The sequence below is a fragment of the Tetrao urogallus genome (genome assembly GCF_951394365.1).
Source record: "Tetrao urogallus genome assembly, chromosome: 19".
NCBI lineage: Eukaryota > Metazoa > Chordata > Aves > Galliformes > Phasianidae > Tetrao > Tetrao urogallus.
This window is the reverse complement of record NC_136832.1, coordinates 1,837,102-1,863,956: the sequence shown is the minus strand read 5'-3', so window position 1 is coordinate 1,863,956 and position 26,855 is coordinate 1,837,102. Positions and strand designations below refer to the sequence as shown.

Sequence of the window (26,855 nt, the reverse complement as noted above, 5' to 3'; positions counted from 1 at the left end):
CTGATTAAAATAAAGAAATCAGCAAATGACATTTCTGTGCTGTTTCTATACCCAAAATAAACGAAACATCCCCCTTCCACAGAGCTCAGCTTTTAAACAACGCCATCCTTTGGAATTCCTCATATACTAAAACAAATATATATACACAACATCCACATACTACACATATAAATTTTGATTTTAAATACAGATTCTACACCAACTGCATTTTCTACCACGCTCTGCCAAACACACAGTGAAAAACTAAAGGCATCTTTTCAATCTTCAGTTGTTGGACAAAGGGTGAGCATGAATCACAGAATGGCCTGGGTTGCAAAGGAGCACAATGCTCATCAGTTCCAACCCCTGCTGTGTGCAGGTCACCAACCAGCAGCCCAGGCTGCCCAGAGCCACATCCAGCCTGGCCTTGAATGCCTGCAGGGATGGGGCATCCACAGCCTCCTTGGGCAACCTGTGCCAGTGCCTCACCACCCTCTGGGGGACAAACTTCCTCCTAATACCCAACCTCAACCTCCCCTGTCTCAGTTCAAAACCATTCCCCCTTGTTTGTGAAGTTTAATAGTGTTCCAAAACAGTTACTAAAAAGGTAAAATAAGCACCGTGCACCTCATCAATAGGGTCCACACTGCACCCAGAGAAGGCTTTTTTTTCCCCTGAGCAGTGCTTGCTGGAGGACAGAGCAGTGCTGACAGTCGTTGAGAAAAGCAGTTGAAGGATAATAACAGATAAGGATGCAGCAGCCCTTTCCTCCAAAGAACAGCCCACCCCAACTGATTTTCAGCATATAATTGTTCCTTTTCCAGAACCCTGTATGAGAGCAGCCTGCTTTTGAGAGAGCCAAGCACCATGTCTAATAGGGCTGGGATGTGCTAAAAGCTGTCAGAGGAGCGGAAAGAGGAAATGTTCCAGTAATTGTCAGTTCTCTCCAATATAGCATAATCAGCCACATGGAGAATACTGTGTCTAAATTACACAGCTTCACATTCCTTGCAGCCTCCATGTGTGACTGTAAGGTATAATCCACAGTGAATTAGGGTTTGGGTTGTTTGGGTTGTCTTTTAAACAGGGAACTTCTTGTTCTCGAAGCAGATAACTGCTCATATCTGCCTGAGCTGTAGATTAACTCAACCCTGCAGGTGACAAAAGCCAAGCTAAAGCAGCAGCTAAATCCAGATGACATCCAAGAGTCAAAGTAAGTCACACAGGTGCCATAAGATCGGAATGACAGCTCATTTTTGTGCCCAAAAATATGGCACATTCTTCCTACTCCCATTGCTTACATTTCACCTTCCCCCAGACTGCACTGGCACTGCTGTTCCAAAGTTCTTGCTACAGTCGTTTCTTTATAACCTCATTCATCTTACCTTCTGTCCATTAAGGGACTTGAGCCCTGCAGGCTCACCTTTATCCAAGCAATTTTCTGCAGCTTCTGTTACTCCTCAGACTTTCATTTTTCCCCCTGCTCACTCACTGGCAATTGATCAAATCTACCTCTCTCTCACTCCAGTTACACCACCAGCTCACACTTTTCCAAATGCCATCTCTACACAGAAGACAGAAGAATAGTAAACCCAAGGCTCCAGCAGCCATCATCAAACACAGCCACTATTTGTCCCATTCAGCTCTGAAAGAAAACTCATCATTCATCCATCAGGTAACAGAATGGAGGGACAAGCAAAGGGGCAGGGCGAGGGCTCAGCCAGCCTCTAAAAACACCTGGAGTTCACAGGCTTCAGTATTTAAGGCCATATCCACACAGAGGCAGATTCAACTATGACACAGAATTGTTCTAAAACCTCACAAACAGAGCCAGCATCTGTCCAGACTCAGTTCTCCAGTTTCTCCTTTGAGTTTTGAGAAATCAACATTTCTCTGATCTCAGAATCAGTGACATACAGAACAAATCTCGAGTCAGAGCTGGTACCTTTGTATCTGTTTGTATTAACAGGCCTAAGGGGATGCTGCAATTTAAAACTTGGTTAATGGCAAAATTACCTCTGATGCGCTCTGGGTCTACAACACATCACCACTTGTAACCTTCTTGCACATCTCCCAGCTAAGTGAGGGGACACGGCTGGTGTTACATGCTACAGAAACAGTTACAGAAATCAGCAGTTCAGCTCAGACAACACAAAGTCCCTGGGTTTGGTGGCACAGTGAAACTTCAGGGCAGGCAGTTCTAAGACTCACTGAGAACCTCAGAACGCCACAGACAGGACTCCTCTCTTTTGACCAGTGCTACTTTCTCTCTCCATGCCCATTTTCTTGCTGCTTGTATTTCCAGAGTCAATAAGGAGGATGAAAAACAAAAATCAAGCCATCAATACACAAAGCAGGGAAACAAACGAGAAAAGAGGGAGCTGCAGAAATCAATGAGAACAAGTTTAGAACAAAAGTCTGCAAGGTTCTTGGGCTGACATTCTGCACATGGCTCCTTTTAACATACTTCCAGTAAGTTTTATGCCCTGATTCATCAGCAGTGTAACTAATGAGAATGAAGTAAAAATGTCAGAATAAGAATAAAAACAGGCAAATGAATGGCAACCATCCTGATTTACAATGAAACTGAGAAACAGAAAAGGAAATGGAAGAAACCAGATTAAATCCTCGTGTAAGAAAAACACAGCAAAAGAACATGACTCATATTTGTGTTCTATATGATGGTCCTCCTCCTTAGAATACTGTCATTAAGGAAATTTACTGCTGGAACAAACAAGGGCATCTTTATACCTCTGGATCTGCAATTAACACAGATTTGATAGCAAGAACCAGGCTTGTTCAGTTCAAATTACACCCATGCCATTGCTTTCTATAAGACAAAGTGTGACCAAGCCTAAAAATTGTGCATTGTTCTCAACAGGTTCTGTAGAAATTGTTACTGATATATTGGTGTAGTTTGTGTGTACATGTTATACCTACTTCCATCTACAAGTGGCACTGAACACTTCACAGAATTATTGCAACCAATACACACCACAGCGTTTAATGAGAGGAAGCAGACAAATAAAAAGGAAACATGATAAAAGCTCAAATTACAGAATGGTTTGGGTTGGAAAGGAAGTTTAAGATCATCCATTTCCAACCCCCTGCTAAGGCAGGGACACCTCCCATTAGGTCAGGTTGCTCACAGCCCCATCCAGCCTGGCCTTGAGTGCTTCCATGAAGGGGCATCCACAGCCCCACTGGGCAACCAGTTCCAGCGTCTCTCCACCCTCACAGTAAAGAATTTCTTCCTGATGTCTATCTAGATCTACCTCTCCCAGTTTAAAACCCACTTCTCCTCATCCTGTCCCTAATAATATGAAGAATTTGTTTATTAGATTCTCTTCATCTCAGCTATCAACACCTTCCAAATAGACACTTGAGTGCTTTTGTGTTATTGAACATGATGAATCCACCGCTTTCAGCTCAGGCATTCCCAAATAAGATACAGGGACAATTCAGAAAACCCACAGCTGTAATTTGTGCAATAAATAGGAGCAGCCAGCACTTAACTCATCTTGTTGCATGCCAAAGAGCACAACCTCCAGGTGGTCACCAGCAACATGAACATATTGGGAAAAAATTAAATCCATCAACCCGTTTCACAGCCTAATTACAGTAATAACAACTGTCAGATTTGCTTTCATTAGAGCAGATAAATTCAGTAAGTGATAAATCAAACTGCATAAAAGTTAGGAATTCTGGGCCCTAACCTGGTCTTTCTGACTCCCTTGCAACCTTGAACAAATCAAATTCTATCTCAGTTTTTGCAGCCACAAACAAAAAACCGTGAAAATGCTGCTGCGAAACAGTCAGTGATGCACTGAAAGGAGAAAAAGGACTGGGGAAGGAACATTTGTCATTCTGACCCTTCCAAAGTGGGCTTTCCCCCCACAGCAGGCTCAGCAACACAAAGCAGCAGTGCAGAAAACTGGCACCTGAAGGACTTACCGTGATGACATCTAGAATGCTGAGAAGACTGTGGACACTGTCTCCTGCCAGCACCTCCTTAACAATCACTTCTGTGCCATCCTGTAGGAGTAGAATTGATTACTATAGGCTCACAGGTGTGTATATATGGCAGCTCTAAAATATATGGTCCCCTATTAGAATCTGAACATGAACCTTCCCTCTGCTCTGGTGCTAAATCACACCACCTTAGTTTTAAACCATCATTATAAAAGATAGGAGTGATAAAGGAAATTTAAAGCCAGTTTTGCCTTGGGGTAGATGTGACCTGACCTGTTATTTGTGCTACATAACAATTAAAAATGAAAACAAAACCTTCTTCACACTAAGAATTAGCTCCGTTGATTGAGGAATTACGTGCTGTCACATCTTTCTGTAGGAGGAGGGAAGGGGAGAAAGCATTTTTCGATGGCCCTTCACACGTCACCAGGCAGTATAACAGGAAAAGGAGCAAAACAAAGGTATATGCAGAAGTCACAAAACTTGAGATAAATTACAAAAACAGCACATGCATTTTCAGCTATAAAAATTAAACTTAAACCTGAAAAAGTCAAGAAAAATATTAAATATATACATAACCACACACATGTTAACCCAAGTTCACAAAAGGGATTGCACTTAACATTTGAAGACTTGCCCAAAACACAAGCTATCATTTCTTCTCCCTGTCTACCCAAAAGTGAATCTGGCAACCCTTCCAGGCAACCCCCCTTAACTAAGAGGCAAGAACATTCTGGAATGAAATTCATGTGGTCTCTTCTACTGCCACCATCCTGTTTTGTCTGCCTGTTTTATATAAATGAGAACATTTCCAACAATATGCCAATTTGGCCTTGCACTCCAGTCTCCTGCAGTAATTATGCAACTAAGAGCACGTGAGGATGACCTGGAAGAGCGAGCTAACCTTGCCCTATGGGAGACGTGTAGGGGCACGGCTCGAAATGCTGACATTTGTATATCAGGGCTCTTCACTCCATCACTATGATTCAAACTTCACTTTAGCCAATCCTTAATGATTCATGCCAACACATGCTATGCTAACAGATGCAACTCAAGAACAGTGGCTCAGTTCATTCTTACACTTTCTTGAACGCACACTTCCAGCTTTCCATCTTGCACAACATAGATGCTGTTATCCAGCTGCCCAGGACGGAAGATGTATTCTCCTTCATGCAGCTGCACAAAAAACATGTGCTTGCACAATTCCAGAAAAAGGGGCTTCTCAAAGTGACCAAGAACCCTGCAGGATAGAGAAGTAAATATCAGCTTTTTTCTCCCTTTTCTGCACAGGGAAAACCCATCCTTAATCAGCACAGCCGTCATGGAGGGGCTCAGAGGAAGCTGTGGCGTGGCAATGCAACAGCAGGGTGACAGGAACAAAAGTCCCCAGGGCAAAAGTGCAGCAACACAGTGAAATGCTGAAACCTGTAAGTGTCACAGCTCCTTCTTGAGCAGCGCATGGAGCAGTGCCAGCAGGCTCAGAAGGAAGTACATCTTCCTTCAGGTGCCTTCCTGAAGAAAACACCAGCATGGCTTATGAAGGGTAAAAAACAAAAACCTACAATATAGTGTATAAGCACAGTTAGCCTTTGGAGCTTTCTCTTTTAGCCCAGCTACCCCAGCAATGCAACCAGAACATATGAGAAAAACTGAAGAATAAAAGAGAAAAAATCCCACCATTGTATCCACATAAATGTGAATATCCCATCTCCTGCAGGCAACAGGACTCCTGCAACACTGGACTAGTTAGTGAGCACCAGGCAGACAGAAACACCCTGCTTAAACCTCAGCATTTCGTATACAACACCACAAGTGTCCTCCACATAGTTTCATTAGCTCACAATTAACAGAATCAATCAATCAAATCATCCTGCAACATCAATTAGTCATAGAACATCAGAATTCCACAGGAGAAACTTTAGGTGACATAAATAGTAATTTTATTAGACTACTAAAGTGTCTAATTTAGTCCTGAAGGTTATAACTAATTAGATCAGAGGAGGAAAATAATTACCATATACAAAAGTCTAACATCTGAAAACCTCATCCTTCCTGCCTTGTCAGCGATATCAATACTTGACTGAATTGAATCACAGAATGGCCTGGGTTGCAAAGGAGCACAGTGCTCATCCAGTTCCAACCCCTGCTGTGTGCAGGGCACCAACCAGCAGCCCAGGCTGCCCAGAGCCACATCCAGCCTGGCCTTGAATGCCTGCAGGGATGGGGCATCCACAGCCTCTGAACTGCCTCACTGCCTCCTTTCCCTCCCTTCCACCTCATCTTTTTGACTCTGATCATACAATGATAAAATTTAAGGCTTGACACGTGGTAGAAAACACATCAGTTGAATAGCCATCAAAAGCAAAACCCAAGCCTACATTTCCATTTAACATTACCTAACATTTTTAAGCATGTAAAGGACCTCCGATGGCAAATGAGAATTCTTTACATCAAATTCTGTCAGGTCTGCCTCCAGCAGAGAAGGAGGTGGCTCTTTTGGCTGCAGAGTTGGACATTCTTTCTTAATACGCAGAATCCTACAAAGGAAAACAACGGAAGTTCAGGACAGCATCCAATCTGTCTGTATATTGACACCATAGGTTGAGTGCCAGACACACTACACTGTTACACATTACCAAGCAGATAGAACAGTAGCATTCCAGCCCCCAGCTGCTCTTTTTGTGCCTTTCTTCAGCAAAACTAGAGGCAGTGCTCAGTGTGAATTCCCCCCTTCCCCAAAGCTCGAGTACCTTTTAGCCAAATTTAAAACTTTGGCCCGTTTCCTCATCCTTTGGCGAGGCACAGTGTTCCCAACCAGAGTGGTGGGAAGAGTCGAAACCTAGGAAGAAAGAGCAAAAGCAGAAACGTTCACTAAAACCAAGCGACAAAAACCCTTGCTCCAACCTTGCAAGGGATTCGACCTCTCTGCCAGGTCATCAGAACACTGGCAGAGTGAAGCATTCCTATCAGGCTTTGAAGGAATGGAACAACACCTACTCCAGGACCACTTTCCCTCTAGACAGAAAGTGGCATATGTTTTGATCTCAATAAGCAACTGCTACAGTCATCATGGATGGTAGTGGGGGAAAAACCAACACCCGAGCTATACATCTCCCACTCAGAAACACTCAACGAGAAGCAGAGAACATTTAAAGCTCCAGTATTCCTATGGCAGGCTATGCAGTACTCCTGTGCAGCAAGCCTTTTAACTTGTGTTCTCACTGTGCCACCTTCTGGAGAACTGCAACAGCTGCAAGATCAAGCATTGCTATTTCTCCCACCAAAAGAAAATAATCCATACTGAAATAGTTTGCAGACATTCCCCTCGCCCTTCTTACCAAAAACACACAGTGTTTTGCTGAAATCATCAGTTCTACAGTACCAATATCCTAGGTCTCCTTTAGGAGAGAGAAAGGCAAAGTTCAATTTCACCTCTGCCCTCTTCTCCTTCCTCCCCAAAAAAACCAAGAGATTTTCCCATGTGAAATTCTAGGGAGCTTTTATGCTGTATGTAAATAACTGTGTTAGAGAATATGAAAAATATTAAATTAAGAATTTATGAAGTACAACCCAAGAACAATTGAAAAAACAGCCCTGTGACCAATTACTGAGCCCAAACATCTGAATTCATCTCCACGAAGCCTTGGGGCGAGCACACAGCTGTGCTCAGGCAGGCTCCCCCACTGGAGATAAGGGGGTGCCCTCCAACCTGCTCTGCCCAGAGGGATTCTCTGCGACCCACTCCTGCACCACAGCTCAGGGTTGAGGACTCCACTGGCCGCACACCTTGATTCTGACCCCACAGGACAGCAGGCAGGGAGCACAAACTCCAGTCAGGATTAAACAGCTCTTTCTTTCACCAACCATTTGTACCTGACCACAAGCAAGCAATAACCACGGGTTTACTACACAGACTTTTGTACAAAGTGTTGAGGAAGGAAGTCATCTTGATCCCCAGGTCCTATTGCATTAGCTTTCAAGAAAGCCAAACACATCACCTCTGCACTCATATAACCATTCATTCCATTCCTTTGACCACGGTGGTACTTTCTATCACATTCAGCATGCACTTCAAGGGAAGCCTGTGCTTTGGGAATACAGGAACATTAATCTCCTCCATTAACTGAAACCCAGACCACCAGTGGAAAAAAACACAGCATACCAAGCATGCCTACTTAGACTAACCTAATTCATGGCAGGAAATGTCTGGTCTCAAACCTTGCTACAATTTCTTTAAAGATTTAATCAGCCAGACTCAAACTAGAGCCCATGCAGAAACAGATTTCTGACCCAATGGAAAATCCAAGGCAATCTTCTAGGGTAATAGGAAAGCAACATCATCTGGACAAAAAACTGAATGCACAGGCAGCACCCCTTGTTGCAGCCTAAGGGAATGTTCAATCATTGGATAAATCCCTGTTGAACAACCTCTAATTACAGTTTAACAAGAAACAAGCGTTCATATGCTGAGGTGCCTTATAGAGATAGTCTACAGAAAGACAAATTTGAGTATGTGCTCTTCAGACAGACTGGCCGTTTCCTAAGATAGGAAAGACCAGGCCAGCTTCCTATGTAAGGGCAGTACTGGAAGTTGTTATTTGAAAGGGGCAACCCTGAATGCAGGCACTGAATACCCTGAATATAATCCTAAACACAGAAAAAGGAAGATTATGACAGACAACTATTTTATCATCAATTCAATAGAGAAGTGATGAATCAAAGAATGACCATCCTCAATGTCTGCAAATATGTCTGAAAAGAATAATTCCAGGAGATCTGAAACATCCCTAAATAGGTCGAAGGCCTTGGGTCAAATTAAGCAACAGAAGTATTTCAAGTTTTACCAAACCTCCTCAACAGGATTTTAATCTTTACTTCCTTCCCACCACGCCAAACATTCTTACCTTTCTCATGATCTTCCTCCCATAGAACATCACTTTGTCTCGCTTGCGAAATCTGTACTGGCGGACATGTGGTTGAAGCTGTTCTGAAATAACAAAGAGCTTCATGTCAGAAACCATCTCAGTACCTCAGCAAATTTACAGATGACCCCAAGTTGTGTGCTGCAGTTGATACAGCAGAAGAAAGGAACGCCGTCCGATTGATCCGGTCAGGTTTGAGAAGTGGGCCCACATGAACCTAACGAGGTTCAACAAGGCCAAGAGCGAGGCGGTGCACCTGAGCTGGGGCAATCCCAGACGTGAGCACAGACTGGGAGAAGAACTCTATAAGAGCAGAGCTGTGTAGAAGGACTTGGAGGTCCTGGTGAAGGAAAAGCTGGACACGAGCAGCAGTGTGTGCCGGCAGCCTGGGCTGCATCAGCAGAGGAATGGCAGCGGGGTAGGAAGAGGACAACCTCCCTCTGCTCTGCCCTCACGAGGACCCACCTGCAGTGCTGTGGCCACACCGGGGGCCCCCAGCACAAAAAAGAGGTGCAGCTGTTGGAGTGGGTCCAGATGATGACCAGAGGGCTACAGAACTTATCCTACAAAGAGAGGCTGAGGGTGTTCAGCCTGGAGAAGGATCTGCCACCTCTTGACACTTGAAGGGAGCTTAAAAAAAAAAGATGGAGACTGACTTTTTACAAGAGCAGATAGTGATAGGATGAGGTGAATGATTTGAAAAGAAAAGAGTAGAGATTTGGGTTAGATGTGAGGGGGAAATTCCTGACCCAGAGGGCAGTGAGAACCTGGCACTTCTGCCCAGAGCTGTGGGTGCCCATCCCTGGAGGTGCCCCAGGCCATGGATGGGCTCTGGCCAACCTGAGCCCATGGTGGGGCTGGGGGCTCTGAGTCCTTCCAAGCCAAAGCATTCTTTGATTCTAGGATCCACAGCTTTATGCTAAGGGGAAAGAAGACTAAGCACAAGTTATCAATTTTGCTACCTCCATAATAGCCAGAGTTCCCACTACTAAAGAGCAAGCTGTTAGTGCCAACACTTAGAAATCAAACCAGCACCTGGCCGCTCATTATCCAAGTCTGGTTAAGCCAAGCCAGACTAAGGAAGAGCTGGCTTAAGGCTCTATCTAATCACTGGAGGAGGTAAAAAGGCTCTCTAAGCAGGCACTGGAATCAGGTGACTTTAATCTCACTAAAGGAAACCAATAATCTGCCTTCCTGCAACAACAGGCTTGTAATTATTTCCAAGCCAACTGATACAAAGGCTATCACACAGCAGAGAAGCAAAAGTCTCAAAAGTCCTGCATGTGGCAGTGATGAATTCTGTGTTTAATGACTCAATTCAGAACATAAGTTCTTCATCTTTTTAAAGTTCTTTTCCCGGGAAACTGCTACCATAACAGCGAGCAATTATTGTGAACTGGCACAGAACCCACCATGTAACATTACAAAAATACTGAGGATAACATGCTGAGAAAACTCCTTTTAGGATTGACAGAGTAGCTGAGTACTTACTGGATTGTTTCACTCTTCTGTAAATGACAAACACAACAATTCCTATCAGGAACAGTGCAACTGCAGCTCCAATGGCAATTCCAGTCAGCTGTAAGTGGAATTCATAGGAAAAGAAACCTGTAACTTCCACAGTTGAAAGCTATTTTTAATTTTTGTAGGGCTGACCAACACTTAACTCCGTTGTCTGAACATCAAATGCATCCATAAATACTTCAGTTTTAACTGAAACATCACACACGTGAGGAGTTTGAATTTGACTGTATCGGTGTCACATTTATAAGCTCAGATGCAAAATATTCAGCGCTTTCCCCCCACATATCTGTGAATTGAAAACTAAATATGCATGAGATTAAATAATAGAGATTAGTTCCTGCCTCGTGCACAGCAACAGCAAAGAAGCAAGAATTCCTCTCCGTTTATTCAGACTTTGATTGAGACTTAGTGGAGCTCCTGGAGCCGGCCAGCAGGTACACACCACTTAGCACACTGTTTTCATCCAGTAGATTGAAGCCATACATTACCATTGTACTCTGTATTCTGTCTTCTACAAACTGAAGAATTCCACTTGCTGGCATGGCCTAGCACGAAAAGGAAGGTGAAGTTAGTTTCCCACAGCTGGAAAAAGCCTCCATACAGATACCTATGCCTGGTCTGGCACACACACACCATTTGGTTTCCAATGCCTTTCTTTCAATTACCACCCACTTTGAAAACGATGCCTTCAGTGGAAAGGGGTCAGGAGTGGAGTTCTATCTGGTGACAGTTCTACACAATCCTAAACAACCTCAATACAAGGTCACACAGGGAGGTGTTGACTTTTGTTATGACTTTACGTTATTCAGAGCAATAAGAACAAGAGCTGAATGTAAATGTTATGAGACTAAGAAAATAAACCAGAAAATTAGAGATGAAATTCAACATAAACCACAAAATTATGCACCTGGGGAAAAGCTCTAACTCAGGTGCACAGCCCTGGAACCTGTACTGCTGACTGCTGCTATTCTGGACAAAAACCTGCACACTGTAGAAACGCCAGCTCAAAATTTAGTGGAGTTCAGGGAAAAAAAATTAGCAAACCAAATATTAGAAAGAAGTAGGAAACAAAACGAATACAAGAACAGACACGTCACCCTGTAAGCCTCAAGCCTTACTTGAACCTTACATTCTAGAACCAGTTTTTGCTCTCGGTTCCAAATCCAGATGACCTCTTTATTTAGCTTTGTATCCTCAAGAAAAATGGAAGCGCCCACAGAGTCACCAAACCAGTCTCCCTCACAGAAGTTCATTCCAGGCTCACAGAGCAAGCAGAGTCCAGCCTGGCCAGTCAGCGTATGCGGAGCTGAGCGTATTTTCTTAGGTCCCTTTAACTCAACCTATTAATCTGTCTTCTCAGCATCGCTCCAACTATCACTACTACCATCAGTACTGGTGGAATCGCAGTGTGAAGTCACAAGAAAAAAAAATGCTGAAAAGTTGCTAGCAACAAAGCCAGTGCTTTCTGGCTAAGCAAGGTGAGATCTCAATGCAAGTCTTTCGTGGCCACTTGTTTGTTTCCCTCTGACAGCAGCAGGAATAGGAATTCTGCCACTATCAGGGCCCACGTGATCTCAAATAGCACAGAAAATAGCAATTGCCAAGTGACAGTCCCAGCACTGTTCCCTGTGAGGAAATAAATTCACAACAGAAGCATGAAACACACAGGTGCGCACACAGAGCCTGTGCCCCAACCAGGAAGGCTGTAAGGGAATCCAGATCTCCAAGGGGAACAGAGAAGCTTTTGGAAGGTTTGTTACCAAGACTAGCCTGAACATTCCCACCTCAACATGGGTCAGAGTTCTGCAGGGAGTTCAAACACTGGTAGCATCCGAAAAGAGGCAGAGAAAGTCAGCAAATGGCCGGCAGCCACAGGGACACCCGTGTGTGCCAGCAGCTGCTCACAGTCAGGCAGCACAGGGGCCAGTCGTGAGGCCACAAACACAGCAGAGCTGCAGGGCTACAGCACAGAGGGAGGTCACACCCAGCACCTGTATTCAGGGCTTCATGTGCTCCATCCAAGCCCTGATCCAACTCTTAGAAACAAAACACACACTGAGCAACCCCACAAAGACCCACACTTCACTGGAAAAAGACAAAATGATAGGCAGAGAGTATGTGCTAGCAGGAATACTGCCTGTGTTTTCCAACGCTTGACTCCCATTTTCTTAACAAATCTGTGGCCGGTAACAAAAACACGCAGCTTTGAAATAACATTTACACCCACCCAGGTGACCAAGCACAGAACAAGCAGCCAGGGCATGTACTCAAAAACTTCCCATTGCAATCAAAGGTAAACAGTGAGACATACCCCACACAGGGAGGGGTGCCAGGTGGTGACAGGCACAGCGCTCAGGAACTGACATGAGTGTTCCTCAGAATACAGGTTTCCTTGTGGCTCATGAGTACAGCTGACCACACGCTGCGGCTTTGACCACAAATGCTGAGTTTTCACAGAACATCTTTTACCTGCTTATCAGTGTGCTGGATGCACCTTCTAGTTCTAAGAAAAGTATTTCCTGCTGTGGGCCTTGTTTGTTATTACTAGGAAAAGCAATATGTGTCTTAAGGAAGAATAAATGCAAGAGCTGAAGAACTCCTTGATCCTTCCATCTTCAGGCTAAAATCATACCACTGAAGCAAAAGGTGCTTCAACTGTGTCAGTTTGCTGACAAATGAGAATACGAAGCACCACGTGAATGGTTTGCAGTACAGATAAGTAAATACACACAAAAAATGGGACTGATCTTGACATTTTTGGAAGGATTACACCCTTATCCAGAAAGGCTCTGGAAAATAAAAGCAGTGTATCTGAAAACATTACCCAAAAGTTATCAAATTAGGCACTGTCCTGGTTTCAGCTGGGACAGAGTGGATTTTCTTCATAGCATCTGATATGACACTGTGTTTTGGCTTTAAGAGAAAGAAGCTGCTGACAGAACACTGATGTTTCAGCTGTTGCTGTGCAGTATGAAGCCAAGGATGCTTCAGCTCCTCACTGCACCCTGCTAGCGAGGGGCTGGGAGAGAACAGGGCCAGAAGAGCTGACCTGAGCTGGCCCAGAGGACGTCCCAAACCACACAGCACCATGTGATAACTACAAAACTGAGGGAGCTGGACAGGGGGCAGCTGAAGGGCTGCACAGCACCGAGCTGCTGCTGCATTAAGCCAACCACAGCAGCTACGTTTGCTTTCTGGAAATGCTAAAAAAGAAACAAAGATGTGAAAAATAGCATCAAATCACTTCGTACCTCAAGGCTGGTGCCATTGCCTTCTTCTTCCATGGCTGGAGGTGCAGCAGAAGGGAAAAAGAGGAAAAACGACCGTTAAGAAACGACAGCAACCCAGACTCTGATTTTCCAGCGCACGGCAGCCGCCGACCCGCGGGAAGCAGTCTGTGCCGAGGAGGGCTGCGGTCCATCAGCGCTCCGCTCCCACCGCTCCCATCTCCGCGGCCCAACGCCGCACTGACAAACCCGGTGGAGGGGAGTTACCGCACGGACCCGCCGGTCCAACCGGGCGCCACGGGGAGACCGGTGGGACCGGCTGAGCCCAGGCAGCCCCGAACTACCACTGAACCCCCGTCCCGTCCCGTCCCGTCCCCTCACCCGTTGCTATAGCCGCGGTCGCCGCGGCGCTCCCACGCGGAGGTCAAAGGTCAGCCGCGGAGCGGGGCCGAAGGTCGCATCCCTGCACCCACCGCCACCAGCGCCGAGCGGGGCGCTAAGCCCCGCCCACTCCCCAGCTCCTCGTTGCTGATTGGCGCGCACGGCTTCGCGCCGAGTGGTCCGCGGAGCAGCACGGCCTAAGATAGGCGCTGCGGATTGGCTGACGGGCTTCTACCAATGGGAGCGGGCGGTGTTGGGGTGTGGGAGCCGGGCGGACCGGGCCTGCCGCCGCTGTGCCGCCCGCCCCTCCGTCCGTGCTCTTAGGGCCTGCAGGCGCTCGCCATGGGGCTGCTGACCGAGCTGGCCCGCGGGCTGGTGCGGGGCGCCGATCGCATGTCCCCGTTCACCAGCAAGCGCGGCCCTCGGTCCTACAACAAGGGCCGGGGAGCCAAGAAGATGGGCGTGCTGACCTCCAACAAGAAGTTCATCCTCATCAAGCAGATGGTGCCTCAGTTCGTCGTCCCCGAGCTGGCGGGCTTTAAGCTGAAGCCCTACGTGTCGTACCGCGCTCCGCACGGCTCGGAGCCGCCAATGACGGCCAAGCAGCTCTTCGACGAGTTGGTGGCGCCGCGCATCGAGAAGGACGTGAAGGAGGGAACCTTCGACCCAAACGCGCTGGAGAAGTACGGCTTCGAGCCGACGCAGGAGGGGAAGCTCTTCCAGCTCTTCCCCAAGAATTACGTGCGCTAGGGGGCAGGCGGGGCTCCGCCGGGTGCTGGGCTGCACTGCGAGAGACTTGGACTGCGCCTTACAGCTCGGGACGGTTTCTTTTGCTGAGTATTAAATGCGAGTCCTTCCAGTGTATCTTTCTGCAATGTGTGATTTAAATCGCTGCGGGGGCACTGGTTTCCTGTCAGAGATCTAGGAAGGTGTTGGTTTTGTTTGCATTGTTGCACCGTGTGGCTGTGCAGCCATTCTGCTGTCAGAGCAGAGCTGCTGAGCCCACGCGAGGAGCTGCAGGAGTCTGGCTCCAGGCTGCGCCCGACTTCCAGGAGCGAGGGAGGAGGGCTCTGCCTCTGGGATTTCCTGGCTGTGGAAGGAGCTGCTTGGAGCTGATGTCTCATCGGCGCTGCCAGCGCCCTGCTGTGAGTGGCAAGTTCAGCCAGAAGCAGAATACTTCAATTCACTCCTAGCCACTATAAAGTGTTTCATGGGAAAGGCCTCCAGTGAAGCCTTACCGTAAACTGAGCACGGATCTGTAGCTCAGATCAAACATCACAGCTGTGGTATTCACCAAAGTTTAAAACTAGTGTTTTGAATTCAGGCAGGATGCAGTAAATAGTTGCAGTCGGTGCCTGTTCCTTAGCAGTGCAGCTGCTTTAAATGTCGAGGTAGCTGCTTACATTTGAAATACATCTTGGGAAAAGAAATCACAATTTTCATCTTCCTGGAAAAGTGGCGTCTTACTATTCAGCAAATGAAATACATACAAGCAACACTTACAGTTGTGTGCAACCGTTCAAAGTAGAAATAGCTACAGTCAAAAAAAGCTGTTGGAGATGTTTGCCTCTGGTAGCCAAGTAAACCCCAGGACTTGTCTGCCCAGCCTTTGGGAGGCCAAACACATAAACTGGGCTGGTCCATGACAAGGCTGAAGCTCTTCAGGTGAACTAACTGGCAGTGATGGGAGGCAGGAAGAGTAAGCAGCTGATTTTCATGGTGGAAGCAGTGGTGTTTTGCAGGACCTCTTTCTACAATAAGGCACATAGCAAAAACCTCTAGAGAAGGGAGAAAACAGCAGAGCAGCAAAGCACGCGTGTCCCTGCTGCTCATAACACATCACTCTGCCTTGGATCAGTACGGGTTGTAACAACGCAGGCTTTTGTTTAGTGATGGTAAACTCCAACCAATATGCAAAGGACCTCTAATAAAATCAAATAACCGGGGAAGATCAATCACTTGTATTGATTTTTATTTAGAAACATCCAAAAATATGGTGATTTTTTTTTCAACAAAAGCTCTTGTTCACATTACCGGTATGAATGTAACAGCGCTCAAGAAGGTGTTTTTTTTTGTTGTTTTTTTTTTTTAAATACACATTCAACTTTGAAAAAGGAATTTCAAAGCAGTGAGATTCGTATCTGCTGTACCTCGCTTCAGAGGCAGCACTGTTATAGATGCTTGTTGCTGGTGTTTCTTTGCCTCCAGGCAACTAATTCTTCAGGACTCTCAAAAACAAACCATGCAAGCTAGAAGTTCCTTACCTAGTTTAAGCTGTTTTGTTTTGTTTTCTTTCTAGAAAGGTAATTAAGAACAGAGAGAAAGTGTTCCAGAAACGGTGTTTTGCTGATATTTCACAGTGAAAAACAGAAAGCTAATGAAGCAGCCATTCCTGGAGGTAGTTAGGGCAACGTTGTTCAAATTTTGGTTTCTGTAATTTATTTATTCTGAACTTAAAGGATGTTAGGAAACATTGCCTATATTTTTGGAGGTTTTGTTCTTAAAGCTGTTCACCTTAAAAAAAACAAACAAAAAAACCTGTAAGATCTGGACTTCAGATCTACATGTAAGTCTCACTGTGGAGAACAGAAAAGATGAGCTGGATACCCAGAGTGTGGGAAGGGGCAGGATGGGTTTTGTGTGGCACTAAGATATAAGCAGGGCTCACTACACAGTTTCTACTAAACCAATTTGTGCTTAGCGTGGAGAGCAACAAAATGAGATTGCATCCAGGTGATGAGTCTGAGTGCAGGCTCACCACAACCCTTACAAGAAATGCCCTGCTCAGAATGAAGCCTCCTATTGCTGAACCACTCTCTGTCCTTTCAGTCAGTCTGGATTTCTTTCTTGGAAAGAAATTCTCTTATTAAAGATCACAGTAAGCACTGCACTGCCAGCATCTGGACTGTCTTTGATTGTCTTCTCAAAGTACATTCCAGCTTACAGATCACACAAGCTACATACACACCTAAGCCTCTACTCATGGGCTTTTTTCTGAGAAATCCATGAAAACCTCTCATCACACTCTGTGTTTGCCTACATGTAGTAGCACAGACAAGTCTGGTTTGTTTTGGAAGGAGGAAAATAGGCTTAACAGATCAGTCAGACAAATGCAAACCAGCTCTGAGGGATTCAAATATACTGCACAAACAAGAAGCCTCTGAAAGGAAGGCTGTCCTACTCTGAATTAGTACACTAAGGGAAAACTAAATGTGTTTGTGCTCGACTACATTTCTCAAAGCAAAGGCTTTCCTCAGTGCTGAAATTAAAACCATCAGGAAATTATTCCATCATTATTGGCTTTTAAAGATTCACAAACTCAACAATATGAATTGTAAAAAAAAAGAAAAAAGAGGGTGTTAGCTTAGATGCTAATGTCAGTACAGAAGCTTTCCTACCCCTTTACCTCGGGACCTGTCAGTGCCAACTTTCAGCTGTCCTTTCAGGAGGGGATTTAGTACTGGCCCTCTCTGAGGCGATAGCCAGGTTCATTTCCCACTTCCAGACATGCAGGATATTATCATAGAAAGAACAAGTTGCTACGATGCTCGTTGCTTTGGGGCCGTCTGAAGACCTGACTGAATCACAACTTCCATGGAGGCCAATTCCATTGGATCTCTTAACTCCCAAGTCAGAGGTGCTGGCTGACTCAGGACTGCCCCCTTGGTCGGCGCCCCCACCCAACCCTGCCCCCTCCTTTAAATCAGGTTTCCTACCCAGCTCAGGATCCCCAGACAACTTAGGACCCTCCTCTGCTTTGAGCTGCAAGGCAGGGCCTTCACTGTCCTCATCCAATATCACATCAAAAGTAGCGGTAGGAGACTCATAAATTATCTTCAAGTTTCGGACCTGCAAATTCAGCCTCTCCTCTCCTTCCTCTGACCGTGGCACAGGCCGCTCCGAAGGCTGGCAGGCAGCACCAGAGTCCTGTAGTGCAGCCAAGGAATCCCTCGGACACAACCTTGACCAGTCAGCCCCGTAGGCCAGAGAATTGTGCAAGACATAGGATGACAGGATGACACATTCCTCCGTGTTTTCCGCTTTAAAAAGCAAACAATGACATGAGCAGAAAGCAAGCTGTGACAGTTTGTTGCTTACAGACCATTTCAGTACTGACCAAGCCATACAACAAGAGCTGCCTATCCACTGTACTGGTTAATGCCTTCTTTACAACAGTTAAGCACTGAGGAGGAACAAAGTACCCTGGCCCTTCTGACATTTCTTCAGCCACCTCCCAGCTTTGATTTTCCCCAGTTCAGCGAGCAGACAGCAAAGGGATTTATGAGCATGAGGTTTAAGAGCTTCATTATTCAAAATGTATAAATAGGCTGAAGACAGATCACACAGTGATCTCAAATGAGTCAGAAATACAACTGCTAAGACTGCCAGACCAGGTTCTGGTTATTAATAAATTGCAGATGTGTCTTTCCCATGGACTTTCAGCATCTCACTCTGCTATTAAATGCTATCAAGTTCCTCCCTTCCCTACACAGAAGAAATGAGATCCTCATTTCACAAGCTGTGGACCTGCCCAAGGTCTGGAGAAACTCAGCAACACAACCATTTTATGCATGCTATATTTGTAACGTAAATGCAAACAGCTTTATGAACATGTAAATATCTTCTGATTCACATGGAAGGTTTGCTCACGCTATTCTAGATAAACCAGACTGCACAGCATTTCCTTTCTGAGGCAGTAACCCATTCACACACTGCATTTGGTTCTGGGCTCCCCAATACAAGAGAGACATAGCAGTACTGGAGAGCCCTGCAGAGAGCTACAGGGATGAAGGAGGGACTGCAGCATCTCTTAGAAGTAAGAGCTGAGAGCTGTTCCTGATAGCCTGGAGAAGACCGAGAGGGGATCTTATGAATGTGCACAAATATCTTAAGGAGGAGACTCAATGCATGGGGACAGACTTTTCAGTGGTGGTCCCAATGACAGGACAGGCAATGGGCACAAACCGAAATGCATGAAGTTCCCTCTGAATGTGTGGAAAAATCTCTTTACTGCATGAGTGACAGAGCAGAACACAGGAACAGGCTGCCAGGGAGGCTGTGCGAGCCCCTTCTCTGGAGATACTCAAAACCTGCCTAGATGTGGCACTGTGCAACGTGTCCTTGCTCAAACAGGGGGTGGGACGAGGTGCTCTCCAGAGGTCCCTTCCAACCTCAGCCACTCCAGCAGGTTAGTAACTCCTGCTGACAGCAAAACATCACTTGATATTCACCTAACTTCTCTGAACCATCAAGATGAACACAAACCAGATCAAAGGTAATGCTTTTATATCAAGATAAACAGGCTTCTCCCCATTAAGAGAAGTTACAAGAGATTTATGTACAATTAACGGCAGTGCCTTGGCACAAGCTACCATGCCAATGCTGAGGATCGGTCTGGGAAAGCTGGAAGAGTTAATTAAAGTTGAAATAAATGTCTAAGGCTATAAACAACATCTGAATCTTTCTAGCAAGCTCAGAGCAGGAGCTCCCCTTTAACTTGGAGATAGGAAACATGAACAGCAGAGCAGTGTGAGAGCATCTCTGTTCCACTGAACACTCACCCATGCTTCCACGGCAGTCAAGGATCTTGAATCCACTCTGCATGCAGGCTGCTAACAGCACAAAGTCACAGGTTGGGTGCCATTTCAACCTCCAGACTCCACCTTCAACATGGGTGTCTGCCAGCGGCTGCTTCATGTTCCTGGTGTCCCACAGCAGCACGTGCTCATCATAGCTGGAGATGTATCACAAATCGATATGCTGACAAGCAGCAAACATGATTCAAGTGCAGCAAGTTCAGAAGAAAATGAGGAAATGCCACATAACCTTCCCACAGTGCATTCCTAGAGACCACGCCTTGAGAAGCAGCAGCACATTTAAGATAACAGAGAGGATGAGCACAGTAGGGAAGGGCAGCTAGAAGGGATTTACCTGCCAGTAGCCAGAAGGTTCTCCCTGTGGGGACTGCACTGAATGCTGCAAACACCCATCGAATGTCTGCAAAAGTGCAACATAGGACAGAAAATATGACACACTATTTGAAATGGGGTTCTTCCTTGAATTTCAAGGCTTTGGGCTTTCTGCATCAAGATGTTTCAGGAAAGCAGAGGAGGGTGAACTCAAATGTCAGCCCACGCTCTGTTGCAGCCACGCAATCCAACTGCCTTTCTAGAAAATAAACTTCTAATCACACATCACCTTTGCACGAACAATTTCTAGTAATACTTGGACCATAAACTGTCCAGAGCCCATCAGAATTTTAGCAAAACAACTCAATTCCCAGAAGATTTTATTCTCAACATTAATATTTCTATAGCAACAGCGATCACGAGCATTTTAAGGCTACGTATGAAGTTTCACTGGAAAGCTGTACATGTTGCTTTAATCATATTCCACAGATACCTTATACCATCAGAAAAAATAGGAAAAAACATTACTTGAAATGAGTGGAGAATTAAACATTTTCTAAAAAAAACTTCCACAATAATACACCCACATTTAACACATGGAAAAATCTCCTCAAAAAAGCGAGCAGTTGCTTGTTTTGAAGGTCATGGAGAAGAAAGTTTCAACCTGGAGCCATCCTGATGAAAAGCCTGATGGAAAGAGATATATTTTCTCTCTCAATTTCCCAAACGAGGCAGAAACAAAACTCCACTCATTGCTCATCTCTGAACACAGCAGCCTGGGAAGGGATACAACAGCTGTGGGCTCCAGCTGCTGGCACTGCTTGCTTACCTCCTGCTGGTGAACACTGGAGCCTCTGGATTGCATCTGGTGTCCCAGCCTTTCAGCAGGCTGTCATCTCCTCCTGCACAAAGACAGAACACAGCTATCCTGAACAGCCCTCCAAAGATCACTGCGAGACACTGAAGCAGAGCTACTGCTTTTCACCTGGGATATCAGAGCATTGAACAGACATAGCAAACCTCTCTGGAGGCTCACGTTACTCCTCGCCACACAAGACACGTGCAATAACAATTTGCTCATTGAAAAAATTTAGCTTCAAGAGTTCTGACCTTTTTGCTTCTATCCGTAACCCTTGCACGCCCCAAGGGATCACCAACTTTTTGCCAAGAGCCAGCCCAAGCACAGTTTAAAAGATATGGTTTCTCCTAGTTAACCCCCATCACTTTCCCCTAGCAGAGAGCCCCAGCTCTTACAAGACGTGTGATGGGCAGCAGCACACCCAGCTCTGCAAAGTAAAATCTCAAGGAACAAACTCTCCTAAACAAAGTGAGCCACCCCCAGCACCCCCAAATAAATCCCCAGCACTTACAGACCTGAATACACAATATCAATGTTCCAGTAATTAAAAGCAGCAATCCAGGCCTCAAACTTGTGAGCCTCCCACTGGTTCAGGACGTGCACAGAAGGTGCAGATTCATCTATGGAGAACAGATTCAGCTTCCCCTCTGAATCACTGCTGATCACTCTCAAAGGACATCCACTACATTGGAACACAGAGAAAACATCAGAAATTTCTGAAACTCGTGTTCTAAGTAATCACCAAGTACAAATTAGCTGTCGAGCTAGAGATGGCATCATATATATTTGATTCAAGTGAGCATCAAGAGAAACTGACAGTGCAGTGGAGGAATGCATGCATTTATACAATTATTTTCAGCTTCCCATCTTAAACCCATCCATACTAGTGATGCCTACACCCTCATCTCACAGAGGAAGCCCTCTGCTCACATTTATTTGACTGAAACAAAACCAGGTCTTTCTTTCCCCTCAATGCTTAACTTGATTTCTCATGGGCCTGCTATCAATCCCCCGTCATGAACTAGCTACCTTCCAACAGCTCAGCTGCAACTGTAGGTACTGATTTTGGTGTCTCAGGGCTTCTTTCCAGTTCTGCATCATATGCCAGTTACTAAACCATACCAAATCTCCCAGATTTCCACACAAGCTCACCCCCCAGGCCTGCAATGACAGTTCTACGAGATGCAAAGGCAGACATTCAGCTTCTAGGAGGGGTTATCTGTCTCTGAATAGAAAACAGTGGTGTGCTTCAAAGCAACCTTTCATCATGGCAATCATCATTTTTACCTTGAAGGGCAGAAACAAGAAGAAACGTAGAGAAGAAAGAAGAACTAGAAGTTCTGCTTATTCATTAAACAACAGAAAACACATGCACAGAAAAAGCTTTAAATTAGGAAAAGCAACTGATTACCTGCCCTGCAACACAAAGTGCAGTACTGCCCCTGAGCCCTTCCACTTTCCAGTCTCACACTGAAGGTATCACTCTGTTTTACACTTATAGAAAACCTACACCTGACCTCTTCCTGGGGACAGCTAATTCATGTTCTGGAATTCAATTATGCTATTCCTGAAATCGAATGTATGAGCCGCTTCCAAACCAATTCTCTACTGATTCTCATGAAACTGTCTGAAATTTTCTTACTATCAGTTCTTAAACAGACCTTCACATTAGAATTTCAGCTGTTTTGTGAACAGATGAAAAAACTGCAGTCTTAAGCAAAGAGAAACGTTCCTGGTTCACCTGCCATCATTCCCTATGGCACAGCCTCAGGTTTGCTGTTGGATCAGGCTCTGCTCTTGCTACAGTGACCACAGCACTTGTTCCTTTGTTACCTCTCTCTGAAAACAGTAACTTTCAGAGAAGGCCCAGGGAGACAGCTGGGATCAAGGAAATCTTCAGCTACCTCGCAAACAAAGCCACCAGCTTCGTTCATCAAAAGCCTCAGCCTGAAACTGTCACACACACAGCGACCTCAGCAACAGTCTTTATCTCCCATCCTCACCACTGCTCACGTCCTGTGGACCAGTCTAAGGACAAGGCCAGGCGCTGCGCACCGAGATCGACCCTGAAGCATGGCTCCAACATGCAGCTGTTCTTCTACTGGAAAGAAAAGAAATGGGGTAAGGAGAAGGTACAAGGTAGACTGCTTACATCTGTGGTGGTTTTCAGAGACAGACATATTAGAGACCCATGTCAAGAAGAGATGAGAAATCCCACAGCAACTTACAGTTGTTCAGTACTAGCAGAAGACAAACTTTATGCACAGACAGCATCCCCACCACTCTGCTTCCCATCTTCCACCAAACCCCCCTTAAAATTTTCTTTCCCTCAGAGAGCAATGAAGTGTAGAACTGAAGACCTGACTGCTGAATTCCCTCATTGTCCAGTTGGGTTTTCCCTTTTTTGCACTGAAGGAACAGCTCTCTCCATCAGACTCTTCTCACCAACTGAAAGAAACCCCTCTCCAAAACTCTTTCCTACTTTTACCAACTTTGCACCTTCTGCTGTTCTTACCAATAACTGCATACTTATTCTCTAAGTTCACAAAGCTTGCTGCTGCTCCCCCACATCTTTCACCTCCCACACCCTGCAGGTATACAGGGCCCAGCCAGTCTTTCCAGTGCCATAAGCAAGTTTGTGGAATTTATGAGGACCATTAACAGAAGACAAAACAAATGTTAAAAAAAAAATAATACAGCTAAGTACACTGAGAAAGCCATGGAAACCATACTCCTTCCCTGTAGAGTCTCTGAGCATTGCAAATAAAGCTAGAATGTGGTGAGAATAACTTCAACATCGGCAGGCGTTACAGCCACCCACCTCACTGCCAGTCAGGTGACAGAACTCCACAGCACCCATCGAGTTTGCAATGCCAACCATGGGATGTTCTGCAACTGGAATGTGGCACCTGAAAGATCCAGCAGTTAAAAAAGTCTTGAATGTATAACTGTTTTGAGTTTAAGGAGAAAAGCAATAGCTTTTATTGTAGGGTGCAGAAGGAAAGGGCACTTGATTAAAAAAATCTCATGAAGAAAATCCAAGAGTCTTCTTGTTCCCATAAACCTGCACCAAAGGTAAAATATTATACATTAAGGGAATCTATGACACATTATGATATAAAGAGATGGAACACTTTCCTGTGAAGACAGGCTGAGAGCTGGGGCTGTGCGGCCCAGAGAAGTGAAGGCAGAGCTGAGAGCTGCATGTCAGTATCTAAAGGGCTGTGAGAAGGGAGGGGACAGACTCTATAGCAGGGACACAAGGGGAAATGTTTTCCAACTAAAAGAGGGGAGATTTTGACTGGACATAAGGGAAAAGGTTTTTACAATAAGGGCAGTGAGGCACTGCACAGGTTGCATAGAGAGCTGGTGGTGTCCCATCCCTGCAGACAACCAAGGTCAGGCTGCTGGGGCTCTGAGCACTGCTGGAGCTGTGGGTGTCCATGTGCAATGCAGGGAGTGGGACCTGATGGCCTTTAAGGTCCCTTCCAACAAAAACGATTGTATGATAAACAAACGAGGTCTGCAGTCACTGCCCAGCTGCTCATAAGCACGCAGGAGAACGCAATGCAGAAACGAGCACAATTTGCTCACTGGTGGATGCTTCCCTCTGAGAAGTCGGGGACAATTTAGCTGTAAGCAGTCAGCCCTGCCAATGGCAGAAGGCACCGAGGAGCAGCAGAACCCGGCGAGTTCTCCAGTCCCCCCAGCCCAGCGTTACCATTTGATGTCCAGGACGGCAGCGGTATCGATCCTTTGGATCTCAGTCAGCGGGATGCAGGGCTGCTCCTCGTTGTAGTGGTACAGGTAGAGGCGTCCCGTCCTGTCGCAGGCCTGGTGGCTCCCTCTGCAGTCAGTCTGCAGCAGAGATCAAGAAGAAAAGCCCTCGTTTGGCGGCGCTCCGGCCACCCCCCGCCCGCGGGCATCGCGGGGGGCCGTTCCTCACGACGGGTCACCGCCGCTCCGCCGGAGGAACCCGCGGGGACCCGAGGGGAGGGAAGAGCCCAGGGCGGCGCGAGGCGGCCTCACCGCGGCGGGCGGGCGGAGGTGGTACGTGCCGCAGGCCAGGATGCTGTGCCAGCCCTCCACCGGGCACCACTCCACCGCGTCGGCGCTGAACTCCGTGTCCACCACCTGCAGCGTCCGCGTCCGGCACGGGGCCGCCATTTCAGACCGCGCTCATAACCGCGCGGGGCGGCCCCGGGCTGCCCGCAGCTCCGCGCCGGGGCGGAGCGGGGAGAGGCGGAGGCTCCGGCCGCTTCCTGTCAGCGGGGCGGGGCGGCGGCAGGCCGGGCCGTGCACGGCGCGGAGCCGCGGCGCTCCCGTCTTCCTCAGCCGGGCGCGCGCGCGGCCCTCGGCTCCCTCCGCGCTGAGCGCGACGTTCCCGCCCTGCGCCTCCCGCCCCTCCCGCAGTTCTTCACGCAGCCTTTATCGTTATTATCGTCACCCTGAATAACCTCACTGGCTGTTGCTGCGTTCTCCATTCGCTATTTCTTCATAATTATTAATGTTTTAGCCATTTTCATACCTCCCTTTAGTTCTCCCTTTCCCAGCTCCGTGACCCTCCTGCTGTCCCACGGCAGCTATTTGCCTTTACTGTGAGCCAAGGTGGCCGTTGGTGCCGTGGTGCAATCCCAAGCCACGTCCCCTCAGCCTGTTGATGCCATTGCCAACCCTGGTACAGTCACTGGCACTTCCCTACACAAAACACGCTGATTCCTCTCCAGCATTCAGCCCTCGATGCTGCGTTGTCACATCCCCACGTTTGCTAATGGGAAGCGCTGCCTGTACCTGGCTGTGTTCTGCCACATCTGCCCCAGAACTCGTTTCAAAAGCAGTTTTCATGCTGGTACCACAGAGAAGTTGTACATCCCAGCTGCTGGCCCTGCTCATTCCCTTGCCAGCTCCCTCAGAGCAGTAGGTGGGACTGTTTGGGCCTGGCACTCCATTGCTGCCGCTCGGTTCTGAACTTTAATCACTCCTGAAAGCACTTTAGACAGCTCTGTATATGGAAGCATTGCTCTGTGAACTCCCCAGCCCTCGCAGTGAACAGATGTAGAGGATTCACTCGGTTCTGCCTGCTGGGGCCTTATCTCCCCATCAGATCTTCCCTTCACTGCACATTGTGTCTGCTGACTCTGGCAGTCTCTCTGCTCCTCATGGGTTTTAAAATCACTTGTCTGAGTTTTATGATTTGAGCATTCCTCAAATTCCATTTTCCTTTCTATTATCCTCCCCTCCCCCCGCCGTGTGCATCCAGCAGGGAACAGCCATATGACAGCAACACAGCCCATGACAAGGGCAAGGTAGGAGGACTGCATGGGCCTGGGCCACTGCCTTCTGCTCCCAAACACTGCAACCATCAGATCCTCCAGCAACCTGGCAGGCATCATCACTCAAAGACACTGGGGTCCTCATAGCCACTTCTCTCCTCAGGCACGAAGGGTTTGGAGTCAACAGCTGCACACTAAGATCAGTAGCTGTCTTACTTCATCATTAATTGATGAAGAGACTTGTAACAGATCTCCTAACCCAGTGGTCACCTTTCCCATCCCATTCACCACCCCAGGCACCCATCCATCCTATTTTTGTTCCCTTTAGCATTTCACCTGTCCTTTATCTGCTGCTCAGGAGATATCTGCCCTTTGCCTCCTCATCAGCACCTCATTTGCAGTTTGTCTGTTTCTCCTACAGATGAGCTACGACCACTTTCTCTGCTCAGTGCTGCAGAAGAGTTCAAACGCTCTAACACTGTACTTTGCTAATCACAATTAGTGGTTGTACAATTGAGAACCGGCAGGAGCAACACCAGCCCTTTAGAAGGGCAAGGAGACAATATTTCTGCCCTTCTCAGATTATTGCCTTGGGTAAAAAATATATATGTATTCCTTACATTCCATTTTATATTAAAAAACTTACAATTCATTTAAAGCAATTAACTGTTTCCTTAAAAAAAAATAATAAGGGAAGTTTGAACAGGTCCTGCTAAACCTCTGTGCCTAAGAGCATTTCAGGCAGCCTGAATAGAAAAGCTGAGGTATAACCATGAGTTGCGCCTTCAAGATGTGCCCACCAAGAGAGC

The 26,855-nt window shown here is 46.5% G+C and overlaps 3 protein-coding genes across 3 annotated transcripts in view; 1 reads left to right on the top strand and 2 right to left on the bottom strand.

The window, feature by feature from the left end:
• The window catches only part of PNPLA7 (patatin like domain 7, lysophospholipase), a gene marked incomplete at both ends in the record, with an annotated part of 115,029 nt that extends 101,348 nt beyond the window's left edge, over positions 1–13,681 (bottom strand). The window contains 8 exons of the mRNA XM_079544898.1: positions 3,934–4,014; positions 5,032–5,191; positions 6,348–6,488; positions 6,702–6,790; positions 8,856–8,938; positions 10,365–10,452; positions 10,886–10,942; positions 13,649–13,681. Of these exons, the coding sequence (XP_079401024.1) occupies positions 3,934–4,014; positions 5,032–5,191; positions 6,348–6,488; positions 6,702–6,790; positions 8,856–8,938; positions 10,365–10,452; positions 10,886–10,942; positions 13,649–13,681 (732 nt within the window). The remainder of the gene's footprint in view (positions 1–3,933; positions 4,015–5,031; positions 5,192–6,347; positions 6,489–6,701; positions 6,791–8,855; positions 8,939–10,364; positions 10,453–10,885; positions 10,943–13,648) is intronic.
• A 666-nt stretch (positions 13,682–14,347) lies between these two features.
• MRPL41 (mitochondrial ribosomal protein L41) lies at positions 14,348–14,850 on the top strand (the record flags this gene model as incomplete). The annotated part of the gene is made up of 1 exon (XM_079544893.1): positions 14,348–14,850. The coding sequence occupies one exon, from the start codon at positions 14,348–14,350 to the stop codon at positions 14,753–14,755; it is 408 nt and encodes a 135-aa protein (XP_079401019.1). The 3' UTR covers positions 14,756–14,850.
• A 2,572-nt stretch (positions 14,851–17,422) lies between these two features.
• On the bottom strand, positions 17,423–24,940 carry DPH7 (diphthamide biosynthesis 7; the record flags this gene model as incomplete). Its single annotated transcript, XM_079544899.1, has 9 exons — positions 17,423–18,045; positions 19,567–19,739; positions 19,937–20,002; positions 20,744–20,816; positions 21,289–21,455; positions 22,777–22,871; positions 23,595–23,682; positions 24,495–24,631; positions 24,803–24,940. 9 exons carry the CDS (start codon positions 24,938–24,940, stop codon positions 17,423–17,425), a joined length of 1,560 nt encoding a protein of 519 aa, XP_079401025.1.
• Between the last annotated feature and the right edge of the window lie 1,915 nt (positions 24,941–26,855).